General features: G+C 48.2%; 2 protein-coding genes across 2 annotated transcripts in view; both read left to right on the top strand.

Annotated features, from left to right (window-relative positions):
- Positions 1 to 2,929, top strand: part of LOC115528742 (sphingosine kinase 1-like) — a 14,683-nt gene extending 11,754 nt beyond the window's left edge. Inside the window, exon 5 of the mRNA XM_030337045.1 lies at positions 396 to 2,929. Coding sequence (XP_030192905.1) covers positions 396 to 1,572 — 1,177 coding nt within the window. The 3' untranslated portion in view covers positions 1,573 to 2,929. The remainder of the gene's footprint in view (positions 1 to 395) is intronic.
- A 2,667-nt stretch (positions 2,930 to 5,596) lies between these two features.
- Positions 5,597 to 8,396, top strand: aanat1 (arylalkylamine N-acetyltransferase 1). The gene is made up of 4 exons (XM_030349267.1): positions 5,597 to 5,748; positions 6,016 to 6,280; positions 6,487 to 6,641; positions 7,260 to 8,396. Exons 2-4 carry the CDS (start codon positions 6,130 to 6,132, stop codon positions 7,629 to 7,631), a joined length of 678 nt encoding a protein of 225 aa, XP_030205127.1. The 5' UTR covers positions 5,597 to 5,748; positions 6,016 to 6,129; the 3' UTR covers positions 7,632 to 8,396.
- The last annotated feature ends 4,143 nt before the right edge of the window (positions 8,397 to 12,539 follow it).

The raw sequence follows: 12,539 nt of genomic DNA, 5'->3' as shown, positions 1-12,539 counted from the left end.
TGTGTTTGTGTACCTGTGTGTGGTCGTGTGTGCATGTGTGTGTAATCCAGAGCAAACATGGCCGCCGCCAGGTGAAGACCCAACACATGTTATCCCTGGGCAGCATGTAGCTAAGGAGGTAGAGCGTTTGTCTGGTAACCAGAAGGTTGCTAGTTCCATCCCCTGCTCCTCCTAGCTGAGTGCCGAGGTGTCCCCGAGCAAGACGCCTCACCCTGACTGCTCATGACGAGCTGGCTGTCGCCCTGCGTGGCTGACTCTGCCGTCGGTGTGTGAATGTGTGCATGAATGGCTGAATGTTGGGCAGTATTCTAAAGCGCTTTAGGTGGCCACTGGTTAGAACAGCGCTGTATGAATGCAGTCCGTTTACCCTACCTGACCCCCCTTCCCCCCCCCAGGGCCCCCCCGGCATGGGGCGAGGAGCTGCTCCTCAGCTGCGGCTTCCTGCTGTGTAAGGGTCTGGTGAGCCCACTGGACCTGGTCTCCGTGCAGCTGCCGTCTCGCCGCCTCTTCTCCTTCCTGTCGCTGGCCTGGGGCTTCGTGGCCGACGTAGACCTGGATAGCGAGCGCTACCGCACCGTGGGCGCCGTGCGCTTCCTGCTGGGCACGCTGCTGCGCCTGGCCTCGCTGCGGGTCTACCGCGGCCGGCTGGCCTTCCTGCCCCTGGAGGCGGAGCCAGAGGCCCCGCCCACCCCGCGCACCGCCCGCCGCTGGGCCCGGGCGCGGCCCACAGACCACGCCCAGGAACGGCCGTCCTTCTGCTCTAACCCCGCCTCCGCCCTGCGCTGTGGCTCCGCCCCCTCTGCCTCCCCCTCCCCCTCTGCCTCCCCCTCTCCCTCCCCCAACAACAACCGCTCTGAGCGCCGGCGGGGTCGGGTCCCCTCAAACCGTAACGCCGTCACTGCCGAGACCGACCAGACCGACAACCGGACCAGGACCCGGACTGAGACCCGTACCGACCCCCCGTCTGACCCCCCGTCTGACCCCCCGTCTGACCCCCATGATGACACCCTGACCGACCAGAAGACCAACAACCAGACAGACAACCAGACCAACCAACAGACAGACCACCAGAACCAGAACCACACCCACGCCCCTCCCGGCCCTAGCCCCGCCTCTAACCCTGCCCCTAACCCAAACCCTAGCCCCGCCCCTGACCCCGCCCCCAGGGGCCCCCTCCTGGACCCTCTGCTGCCCCCCCTGGGCCAGCCCCTGCCGGACTCCTGGAGGCGGGTGGAGCAGCAGGACTTCGTGCTGGTGTTGGCCATGTTCCAGTCCCACCTGTCTGAGGAGCTGTGGGCGGCGCCGGGGGCCGCGCCAGACGACGGCCTCATCCACCTCTTCTACGTGGGGGCGGGGGTCTCGCGGGCCGCGCTGCTCCGCCTCTTCCTGGCCATGGAGCGGGGCGCCCACCTGGAGTGCGGTGTCCCCCACCTGGTGTACGAGCGGGTGCGCGCTCTGCGGCTGGAGCCCCTCTCCCCCCAGGGGACCATCACCGTGGACGGGGAGCTGGTGGGGCCCGGGCCCCTGCAGGCCCAGGTCCACCCCGGGCTGGCCCGGCTGGTCTGTGGGTGAGGGGGGGGGGGGGGGGCTCGTGAACCAGGCGTTAGGGCCTCCTGAACCAGGGGGCACTCTTTCAGTGACTGTTTTCAGAAGCGTTGCCACGGAGACGTAAGCTGGTCAGAGACAGGGAGCGGAAGGTGGAGCCGCCCACCGATGCCAAACCCTCCGTGGAGACGGACGGACGGGACACAAAGAACCAATCAGTGGCACCGCCCGTTGCTATAGAAACACTTTGTTAAAGGAAGTGCCAAAGATGCGATGCTGTTCGCCTTTGGAAACGTTGATCTCTATTTTTCTAAAGAAGGGACTTCTATTTTTGTACCGCCTGGTCCCTGGTCTCTCCTGTGTGTGTGTGTGTGTGTGTGTGTGTGTGTGTGTGTGTGTGTGTGTGTGTGTGGAGCGAAGGGCTGTGTTTCATAGGGGGTTGGGGTGTGCGTTGCGTGCATTATTGGGTATATGTGTTAACATGCTTGCGCTTTTTCATTCACTAGTAACTGGTGTGCATGGATGAGTGTATTGGTGTGTGTGTGTGCACGTGTGCGTGTGTGTGTTAGTTTGTGCGTGGGCATTTCTGTGACTATGGGTTTTTGTTACTGTGTGTGTGTGTGTGTTTGTGCAGACGTGTGCGGTATAGTGTGTTACAGTGTGTGTGTGCTACTATGTTTGTCTGTGTGGGTAGTACAGTGTGTTACTGTGTGTGTGTGTATGTCTAGCTGTGCTACTATGTATGTGTCTGTGTATGAGTGTGTGTGTAGTAGAGTTTGTTACTGTGTGTGTTCATTCAAGCTGGCCAATAGGAGCGTAGTTAGAGAGGATACAGGAAGTGGTTGTTCTGCAGTGCGGTGGTCCCACGAGGGGGGGAGCTATCCAAAGGGGGGGAGGGGGCCGGTGTACTGCTCTATCGGGGAGAGAGGGGGAGAGTGTTCTGCTCTATGGGGGAGAGGGGAGATGTTTTCCTCTTATATGTTATGCTTATCTGGGCCGACAGCAGAACATGCAATGTAGTGCTCTGCAAGGAACCACACACACACACACACACACACACACACACACACACACACACACACACACACACACACACACACACACACACACACACACACACACACACACACACACACACACATCGCTGCAGCACTTACCGGGGGAGGGTCTGTGTCGGTCAACATGATCCCCCTCTTCCAACCGTGATTATACTCGCTCACTCTCTCACTTTCTCACTCCTCACTGTTTCCCTCTCTCTCTCTCTGCCCTCTCACAATTATTCTCGTTCAGAGTGTGAGAGTGAGAGAGGCTTTCCAGCTTTCTCTGTTCCTTCTGCCCTCTCTGCTCTCTCCCTCTCTCTCTCTCTCTCTCTCTCTCTCTCTCTCTCTCTCTCTCTCTCTCTCTCTCTCTCTTTCTCTCCACTCTTTCTCACTATCTCTCTCCCTCTCCCCTCTCTCTCTCTCTCTACACTCTCTTTCTCCGCTCCTCTGTGTGTGTGTGTGTGTGTGTGTGTCTCTCTCTCTCTCTCTCTCTCTCTCTCTCTCTCTCTCTCTCTCTCTCTCTCTCTCTCTCTCTCTTTCTCTCTCTCTCTCCCCCCCCCCCCCCCCCCCCACTGTCCTCAACGATGACATTAAAGAGCTTTGTTATGTTTGATTACATGCTCGGTTATGACACTACGTAAATATTGTTTGACAGGTTGTGATCGTTGGGTGAGGGGGGGGGGGGCTCCCGGGTGCCGTGCCCCGGTTGTTATGGGCTGTTTGTTTCTGTGGCGATGAGCACAAGTGCACTGGAGCAGGGCAAAGGCAATGTTAGCATTAGCATTCGTGCCTAAGGCCTAGTGCTCTACCACCATGTTCTCAAACACACGCACGCACGCAGACACGCACGCACGCAGACACGCACGCACACATGGACGCGCACGCACGCACTCAAGGACGCACACACACTCACACACACAGACGCACCAACGCAGACACACACATGGAGGCACACACACTCGCACGTACACCAACACACACATTCTCACACTCACAGACACACACACAGTCAAATAGACGCAAGCACGCACAAGTACACACACAAGTACACGTACAAGTACACGTACACACGCACACAGACACAAATATATGCAGAAACACACACAAAACCAGATATTTAGGTGAACAACAGATAAGCACAACACACACAGGTCCACAGGTAGACACAGCGCTGAACCTCGCTATAACCTCCAACATCAGAACCGGTGAACTGAGACTGTAGCCTCCAATAGAATGTAATCATGACTATAGGAATCTAGTTTTATACATTAATGATGTCCTACGTGAACCAATGAATTAAATGTATAGCTCTGTCACGCTTTAGAAGAGCCAATGGTTTATTTTAATAGAGGACAATCATTCAAACGAGCTACAGTGCTAGCAGATCTAGCCCGATAGTAGCCTAGAATAATAAGCACAGGATTAAAATATTTAATCGCGATTAATCACGATTAATCACATTAATGTCATAGTTAATTTCTCTATGCTAAATATCCCTTGATTTCTTTGTCCCATTAATTTTTCTCATTTTAATGCTCTTATCAACATGGAGAAGTGCATCGGCTTGCCTTGTGCAAATGTTTTTTTATTGATAACAACATTGGCATATACTGATCAAAACAGGACGATACAAAAAAAAAGCCTATAGTGCAATTAAACGATGAACATACAAACATACTGCTTTGAACATAGCAGTCAGGCTACTGCTTCTTTGTTTTGATCCAAAGAAAAAAAAAAAAAATTAAATTGGTCTGCGTTAACGCCGTTAATAACGCGTTTAACTGACAGCACTAATATATATATATATATTGTTGGCAACATATAATAACAACATATGATTTTGGACGACTGTACTTGAAGTTCACTAGATTCATTGACCTCTTGGTTATGACGTCATTATGTAGACCGACACGTTGTAAACATGGAGTGATTCAGAGACCCTTCCACCAACAGCATATCCTCATCTCTGTTATCCAGGGAATCTATTGACCTCAGATATTCTTTTTCATTAAGACGCGAATTTATTGCTATACATGAGTGGAACCAGTCTAGAAAATCTATGCAACTGGAATGCACCCGGAACTGTAAATGCCTTGTATGCCCATCTTTGGGCTAACCGCGCCTCCTGTTGTTCATTCAGGGGATATAATTGTTTTGCTTACTTATGATTTTCTGGCGTAAACTGTTACATCTCCATTCAGAACTGTTCACCGTTCATAGGAAACTAGATGGACAAAGTTGTAAATACTTAATTATACAAAAATGTCTACTTGCTTACCTCTTTATTATGAATGGAAGCTAACTACCAGAATCCATTTTTTATTAAAATAATAATAATGAAGAGATACAGGTGTATTTTAGAAGATACTTGATTACTTTTATAATAATCTTTAAAGCTGTTTGTTTGTCTACAGAGTGTGAAACTGTACTGCACTAGACCTCTGACTGTTTCAGTTTGATAGCAGTAGTTCTTTTACGGGTTGATTTAAAGTGTGTATATGAATATAAAATCTGTTATTTTCTTTGTTCTCCATCATGGGGGGTTACTAATGACCCACCCAGGGCCGCTTTCTTATTTTTAAGATTTCCATTTGATACGATAACAATTAAAATGGACTAATCCCTGCAGTACACTGAATATTAAACACGAAATAAAAAAAGTGGAATAAAATAAACGTATTTTCCTCGTGTGTATTTAAGTTTGTTTACATTCCAGCACCTGTGGTCCACCTGACGTAACAACCTTGATTTCGTCAGTCTCATGTCTGTCTCACTCTCATATCACTCTCAGATCTGTTTAAACTCTGGATCGACATGTGGACTTTTAAGCCAAAGAATGTTTTCTAAAACAGAATCAACTAATTCAAATCTTTCCAACCACATGCACCAACATTCCCAGTTCTCAGATACTGGGCCGAGTGGAAGAATGGGTTCAGCTGGTCTATAATCCGCAACATGTGACCCGGTATTAATCACTCCATCAGGAGAGTCACTAAAAGGAGAGAGACAGAGAGACAGACAGGTTCACTACAGTAGAGACAGGGAGAAGAGACAGACAGACAGGTTCCCTACAGTATAGAGGAGACAGAGAGACACCAGAGAGACAGAAAGAGAGAGACAGAAGAATTGACCCAGGGGGCGACTCCTCTCCACATATTCACCGGTAAGTGTCCACCATGACGTTTCTGGTGAGTTTTAAGCATTGTTTTAAACCAGTCCGCAACCCGCCGCAGATAATCGCCGTTCATGTTCGCGTTAATTGCAGAGTAGAGACAATTGGCCACTTTTAGACACGCGCTCATCTGTGTCAGCCGGTGACCGCAACAGATTAACGTCGTGTAATTCATATGCAAATAAGCAGTGAATCACGTCGACCCGTTTGGTTCTCATAAATATAACCCGCGCCTCCTCGTGCCTCTGCTCTCACAAGCGGGACCGCGCGGCTCGCGGACAGGTGAGCTGCGCTTTGCGTGCGTCAGAGAGGACCCAGGAGCAGAGTGCCGCAGACCACCTGAGTTCGCAGAGTTGAGTGGAGATCAGTAGGATGTCGGTGGTCGGGACGACGCCCTTCATCAAACCCATGACGTCCCCGTCCTCCGTCTCCCCGGGCCAGAGGAGACACACGCTGCCGGCCAGCGAGTTCAGGCCGCTCAACACGCAGGACGCCATCAGCGTCTTTGAGATCGAGAGGGAGGGTGAGTCTCGGATTATGTGAACAAGCAAACGTTTTATTCTTCTGAGTTTATGTTAGGTGGTTTGGTGTTTGGTTTATGGACCGTTTAGCCGGAACTATGACACGGTTATTGCGCCAAACTGTCTTTACGCGCCAAACTATCTTTACGCGCCAAAATGTCTTTACGCACGGTAATGGAGACTCTTCCTCTCCCCCCCCCCCCCAAAGCCTTCATCTCAGTCTCAGGAGATTGTCCGCTCCACCTGGACGAGGTGCGTCATTTCCTGACGTTGTGTCCGGAGCTGTCCATGGGCTGGATCGAGGAGGGCCGCCTGGTGGCGTTTATTATCGGCTCTCTGTGGGACCAGGACCGCCTAACCACGGTAAGACCTGCGTTATACTCTATAGTACATCCGTAGTACATAGTACATCGGTAATACAAATATAGTACATACAAAGGACATCTGTACGAAAGGGAACTTAACTGAACCATCTGCGCTCCCAACATCTTTCTAAATGTGATTGCTGAACATATCCCTGATCATCTCACTCTGCGTTCGTTCTCAAGATTTTTTCCTTGCAGGGAGTTTTTCCTTGCCCTCCAGGGGGCTAGGGATATAGGGGGGGGGGTCATCAATGTACGGCCTGTTAAGCCCTTTGAGACTGTACCTGTGATTTAGGTATATAAATTTAAATTTTTATCCAAACAACTTACAACGGTTCATACAAACATTAACACACCAAGGGCGGAGTCGACCCCTCAAGCCTCATACAGCTCGTCGGGAGCAGTCAGGGTGAGGTGTCTCGCTCAGGGACACCTCAACACATCTAGGAGGAGCCGGGGTTTGAACTAGCCAGCCTCCGGTTATAATTCAACCTGCTCTACCTCCTGAGCTAAGCCGACCCACATAAAAGTACAATTGAATACCAATGGTTTGTGGAGCTGCTTTTCGCCGACCATACACGAACCCCTAACACTTAACCCTTCTCTCCTCCTGAAGGACGCCCTGACGCTGCACAAGCCGCACGGCTCCACGGTGCACGTCCACGTGTTGGCTGTGCACCGCACCTTCCGGCAGCAGGGCAAGGGCCCCATCCTGATGTGGCGTTACCTGCAGTACCTGCGCTGCCTGCCCAGCGTGCGGCGCGCCGTGCTGATGTGCGAAGACTTCCTGGTGCCCTTCTACCGCAAGTCGGGCTTCAAGGTGCTGGGCCGCTGTGCCATCACGGTGGCCAACCTGTCCTTCACCGAGATGTGGTACCCCATCAGCGGCCACGCCTACATGAGGCGCAACAGCGAGGCCATCCGCTTCCCTCAGCTCACCTCGCCGCTGGAGCGGCCCGGGACGGCCGGCGAGCGGACCGACACGTGACCGCCCCCGTACTCGGAGTCAGTCGTCAAAGTGACTTCATCCGTCGGCTGTCTGAACGGCCGGCGTTCCCCGGTTGTTTCTCCTGATGGACGGCGGTCTGGATGATGTGTAACGCGTGACGCAGACGGCTGGGGGAAGCGGCTCCCCTTCCTGTTCGGTTTCTGTCCCCCCCCCCTGCTTTGCTCTCTCTACTAAGTTGTCTTCTTTCGCTGGATTGGTGCGTGCTTTCAGTAGTAGTGAATGCTATGTAAATCATTTCAGTGAGTCTTCTGACAAGGGGAATGTCTGTCTATCTAGGAGATGCTCACAGTCAGCAAGGGGTTATGGCAGCCTGCCCAAGGAGGCTAAAGCCTCCTAGACTGGAACGTTGGGAGATGGAACCAAAATCAACATTTTGCACTACCTTCTTGTGATCCCCTGAAAACTTTCTAGGATAGTACTGTGACTTCTTGGTTATATAGATATATGTGGGAAAGGGTATTGCAGTATGGCCAATAGGATGTCTTAGCAGTTTCCATGTGTGTGACTGGCTCATCATTATGTTGTGGGCGGGGTCATGTTAAAAAAATATTTTAAGCGTTCCTGAATCAATTATCAACCAGTTGATAGAATATGCTTATTTTTTCGTCACCCGCTGTAATGCTTTATTTCATGTTGCACTGTCGAATCAAACTTGAATGTATTTATTTTTTTTACAATGTATTTATTTAACTTTTTTAAAAGAGGCTTTGCTTTGTGCTTTAATAAAAACAGTTTTAACTATGATGCTGTTTGTGATGACTTCTATCGATGACGTTCTCTGTACTTTAAGGAAGGCCACATCTCCTTTCTTCACATATTTCCCCCCATTATATTCACTTCACCAGATGTACTCCGCTCTAATGAACCCCACATGGCAGGCAAACTCCACCCTCCTCTGGCCGTAACGAGGCTCACCTGACCAGGTCTTTGTACTCCAACTAACCTGGCCTTAATGAGGCTCACCTGAACAGGTAACTAACCTGGCCTTAACAAGGCTCACCTGACCAGGTAACCGACCCAGCCTTAACGAGGCTCACCTGACCAGGTGTAACCTGGCCTTAACAAGACTCACCTGACCAGTTACAGTTTTTCTCAATCGTTTTCTGAAACTATAGCTCAATTTCTCAAAACTCTAAACACAAACCTGATAATTTTGTCAAAACTACACAAATTCTTCTCAAACCAGATTTTTCCCAGTAAACACAGCTATTAAATTAATATCTCTTAGAGAGCATCAATTAAACACTGGTGTGATCAATTCAAAACATTTCCATCAAAATACTATTTAAGTATGTTTTGGCTTTATGAGGCCATGTTACATATTCCAATGTATACAATTGTTTAGAAATAGCTTTCTTTTTTAAAGTTGCAATTAGGTGGGTAATATAGTATAAAGACTGTTGCCATATTGTAATACAATACTGTGAGTAGAACATACAAATATTGCATTGACACAATCGTATCAGAATAGGATACAATGCACATATGTCTATCCAATGAGCTCCAACAGGCTAAACTCACAATCCCATCTTCCCAGAGTCATACTGTACACGTATAGTTGATGCTGCAACATTGTTCTGACAATGCACCAATGTTACCTTTTTTGGTCAATTAAAGTACAGTAATTGCACTGATAAGTAAAATGCAAAACACTACAGTAAGAAAATGTTTAGACTGACTTTCGGGGGATGTAATGTTGAAATCAGTGCAAGTACAAAAAGGTAACGAAGCATATATATTTTCTTTTTACTGTAATCCAGTAAAATGTTCAGCTGAATTTACGGCATAAAAAGCTTTGCATAGGTGAAACAGATCTACTGCCAATCCTGATCAGGCCGAAGGACCATATCTACAACACAGTAGAGCTCACGAGTCCTCTTTAATGCTTTGACACGTGATTGAAGTGTTTTTTGCCAGTTGAGTTGAACAGGTGAGAAGTGAGTTAGACTTATTGGTAATTCGTTTTGAAGGCCAGTGTGATCCAGGTGAACCAAGTGTGCTAAATGATGAGATCTGTGCTTAGAGTTTAGCAAAAATGTGAAAAAAGTGGAATTGTGCTTAGAGTTTTGATAAATTGATACATGAGCTTCAAGTTTTCAGAATTGTGTGCATGGTTCCATTTTTTGTGTGTATACAATCGAGAAAAACTGTAACTAACCCGGCCTTAACAAGGCCTTAACGAGGCTCACCTGACCAGGTCCCTAACCTGGCCTTAACGAGGCTCACCCGACCAGATAACTTACTTGGCCTTAACGAGACTCACCTGAACAGGTAACTAAACTGGCCATAACGAGGCTCACCTGAACAGAGACTCATCGGTGTTTAGCCCGGTGTGTTAAAAGAAAACATTTTGGATAATGTTTTTGTGCGTGAGTTCACAATCTTGTTATCAACTCCCATGTCTTTGTCCCCTCCCCCCCCATTAACAATGCAGTAATTATTTATCTTAATGTTAAGTTATTAATTATTATTAAGTCAGACAAGACTCCCCTCTGCTCTGACAGGTAACGAGACTTTCGTGGTGTACTCCACTTGACCCGCCCATAACGAGGCTGACCCTACAGGTGTTCTTCTCTCTCCTAACGAGGGCCTTACGGTGCTGAGGACTGACGTCAGTGCTGAGGCTTTAGCAGCTCAGCACTGATGCTTCAGGAGCTAATAGGAGGTATTAGCTGGATTTAACCGGACAAAACAACCACACGTTGAACTGACTGGACACACAAACAGTTTGGGTTTCAAGAGGAGCTACGATGACAATTAACAACAAATATTTAACTAATAAATGCTGCGTTATTTTGGATCCATATGTATTCTATTAGTGATGATTACGGCATAAATTACAGTTTTTAAAAACGCTTCTTGAAGCTTTAGCCTCTCTCAAAGATCCTTACACAAATCACAGCACCAATGTGTCTTAAATGTGTCTTATTGAGCCATATTAATGTTATCCAACTTGTGCGACAACTTTATAACCGCAACCCTCAAAATACAGATTATTGTAATGTCATGAGGATACGTTACATATTGTGTATAGAATGTGTATAGAATTGAACGTTTTAACCAATTAGGTTTGAGCAGGTGTGGCGTGTGAGATCATTTGCAATAAGATTGGCAGTTGCAAGCCAGGTCTTGATGATGAAAACTTTGCTAAATGATGAGGTTGTCTTTAAATTGTGCACAAATGGAATTTGGAATAATTGGTATTTGTGTGTAAGCAAATGAATTGTGCTTTGAGTTTTGCAGATATAGTCTTCGTTGCTTTAATTGTTTTACGATTCGTTGCATAGTTCCAGTTTTAGTGTGTATTGTAAGTATATTATCAGTTATTAATTGGGACCTCACTTATCAATTGGAAACTTTACTTTTAAATGCATAAACTGTATTGTAACTACAGTGTCCAGGCTTAAATGACGATGGTTTCTCCAGTGATTGTTGATTCGCTGTACTGCGGGTTTAAAGCGGAGCTGTTAGTGATTGAATGAATAAAATATTCCACCCAGAATTCATTGAGCAGATGCCAAATTATTTGATATTGCAATGATTACAGGTCTGTAGGCCTACACCAAAACCATCAGAGAGAGAGAGAGCACGAGAGAGAGAGAGAGAGAGAGAGAGAGAGAGAGAGAGAGAGAGAGGGAGTGTAATATAGGGAGACAGGGTGAAATGACACAGTGTTGAGTGTGAGGGTTTTAAGCACTAATGTCAATAATCACGAAGCATAACAAAGAGGAGAATGTAATTGAAGCGCAATCATGCAGAAGCCCTCTCTGATCATCAGCGCCACGCTGTTTGACGTCAGCACACAAACACACACACACACACACACACACACACACAAACACCTACACACACTGGCACAAACACACACAAACACACTCACGACACACACACGCACACACACACACAATGGCAATGTTGAATTAAGACTACATTACAACTATTCACCACACACTGCCCCTGTGTGAGAGCTATAGTAGTGTTAGTTGATCATATTAAGATGTAGGTATGCACTACCAGACTAATAATGGGTCGACCTCCTTAACGCCCCCTCAGGTAGAAGCTGCCGTGCACTCCAGACCAATTCAACACCAGTAATCCCACCAAATCCTTCCCAGCCAGCGGTAATCTCCCGGCAGGCAGGCTCCCTTCCCAGCAGAGCCACAGAGCCGCCCCGCATCGACGCTACTTACCGGGAGAAAGCTCAACAACACCGTGACCAACGCAAAGTCATCACGTTTTCCCCCACACTGTGCTACCCGGGGTCACACCTCCTGGGGAGAGAGGGGGTCACGGGGTCATCCCTCCTGGGGATAGAGGGGTCATCCGTCCTAGGGAGATGGGGGTCACCCCTCCTGGGGAAAGGGAGGTTACCCCTCCTGGGGAGAGGGCGGTCACCCCTCTCGGGGAGAGGGGGTCCTCGGCGGGGGTTCCTTGAGATGCCTCAGTGTGTGTCTGTAATCGCCCCCTCCCACTCAGTGAACTATTATACTTTATTAGTGATGTAACCTGGTGATGTAACCTGTGTGCTTCTTACCTGTGGGTATAACTAACAATGAAGAAGGCTTTTGCTGCTGCATGCAAGGCTGTGGCCTTGCATTGGTGCATGTTTGACTCCGCTGTCGGTGTGTGGATGTGTGCATGAACCGTTTTAAGTCGCTTTGGATAAAAGCATCGGCTAAATGCCCTAAATGTAAATATCATGTAATAGTAGTTTGTTCATTATTTAATACTTATTTGGTAAACTCCTTCTGACTAATGTGCTGTGCTTATTATGCATTTATGAATTTGAACTTTTCTTCATAATCCTGACAGTGCCTCAGTGACGTCACAAGCTAGAAGATATAACAGAGTTCACAAAACATACCCAAATAAAAGCACCCAGAGTGG

This window comes from Gadus morhua, chromosome 2 (genome assembly GCF_902167405.1).
Source record: "Gadus morhua chromosome 2, gadMor3.0, whole genome shotgun sequence".
In the NCBI taxonomy this organism is placed as follows: domain Eukaryota; kingdom Metazoa; phylum Chordata; class Actinopteri; order Gadiformes; family Gadidae; genus Gadus; species Gadus morhua.
Note: the sequence above shows the minus strand (reverse complement) of the source record. Positions and strands in the feature narration are given on the sequence as shown.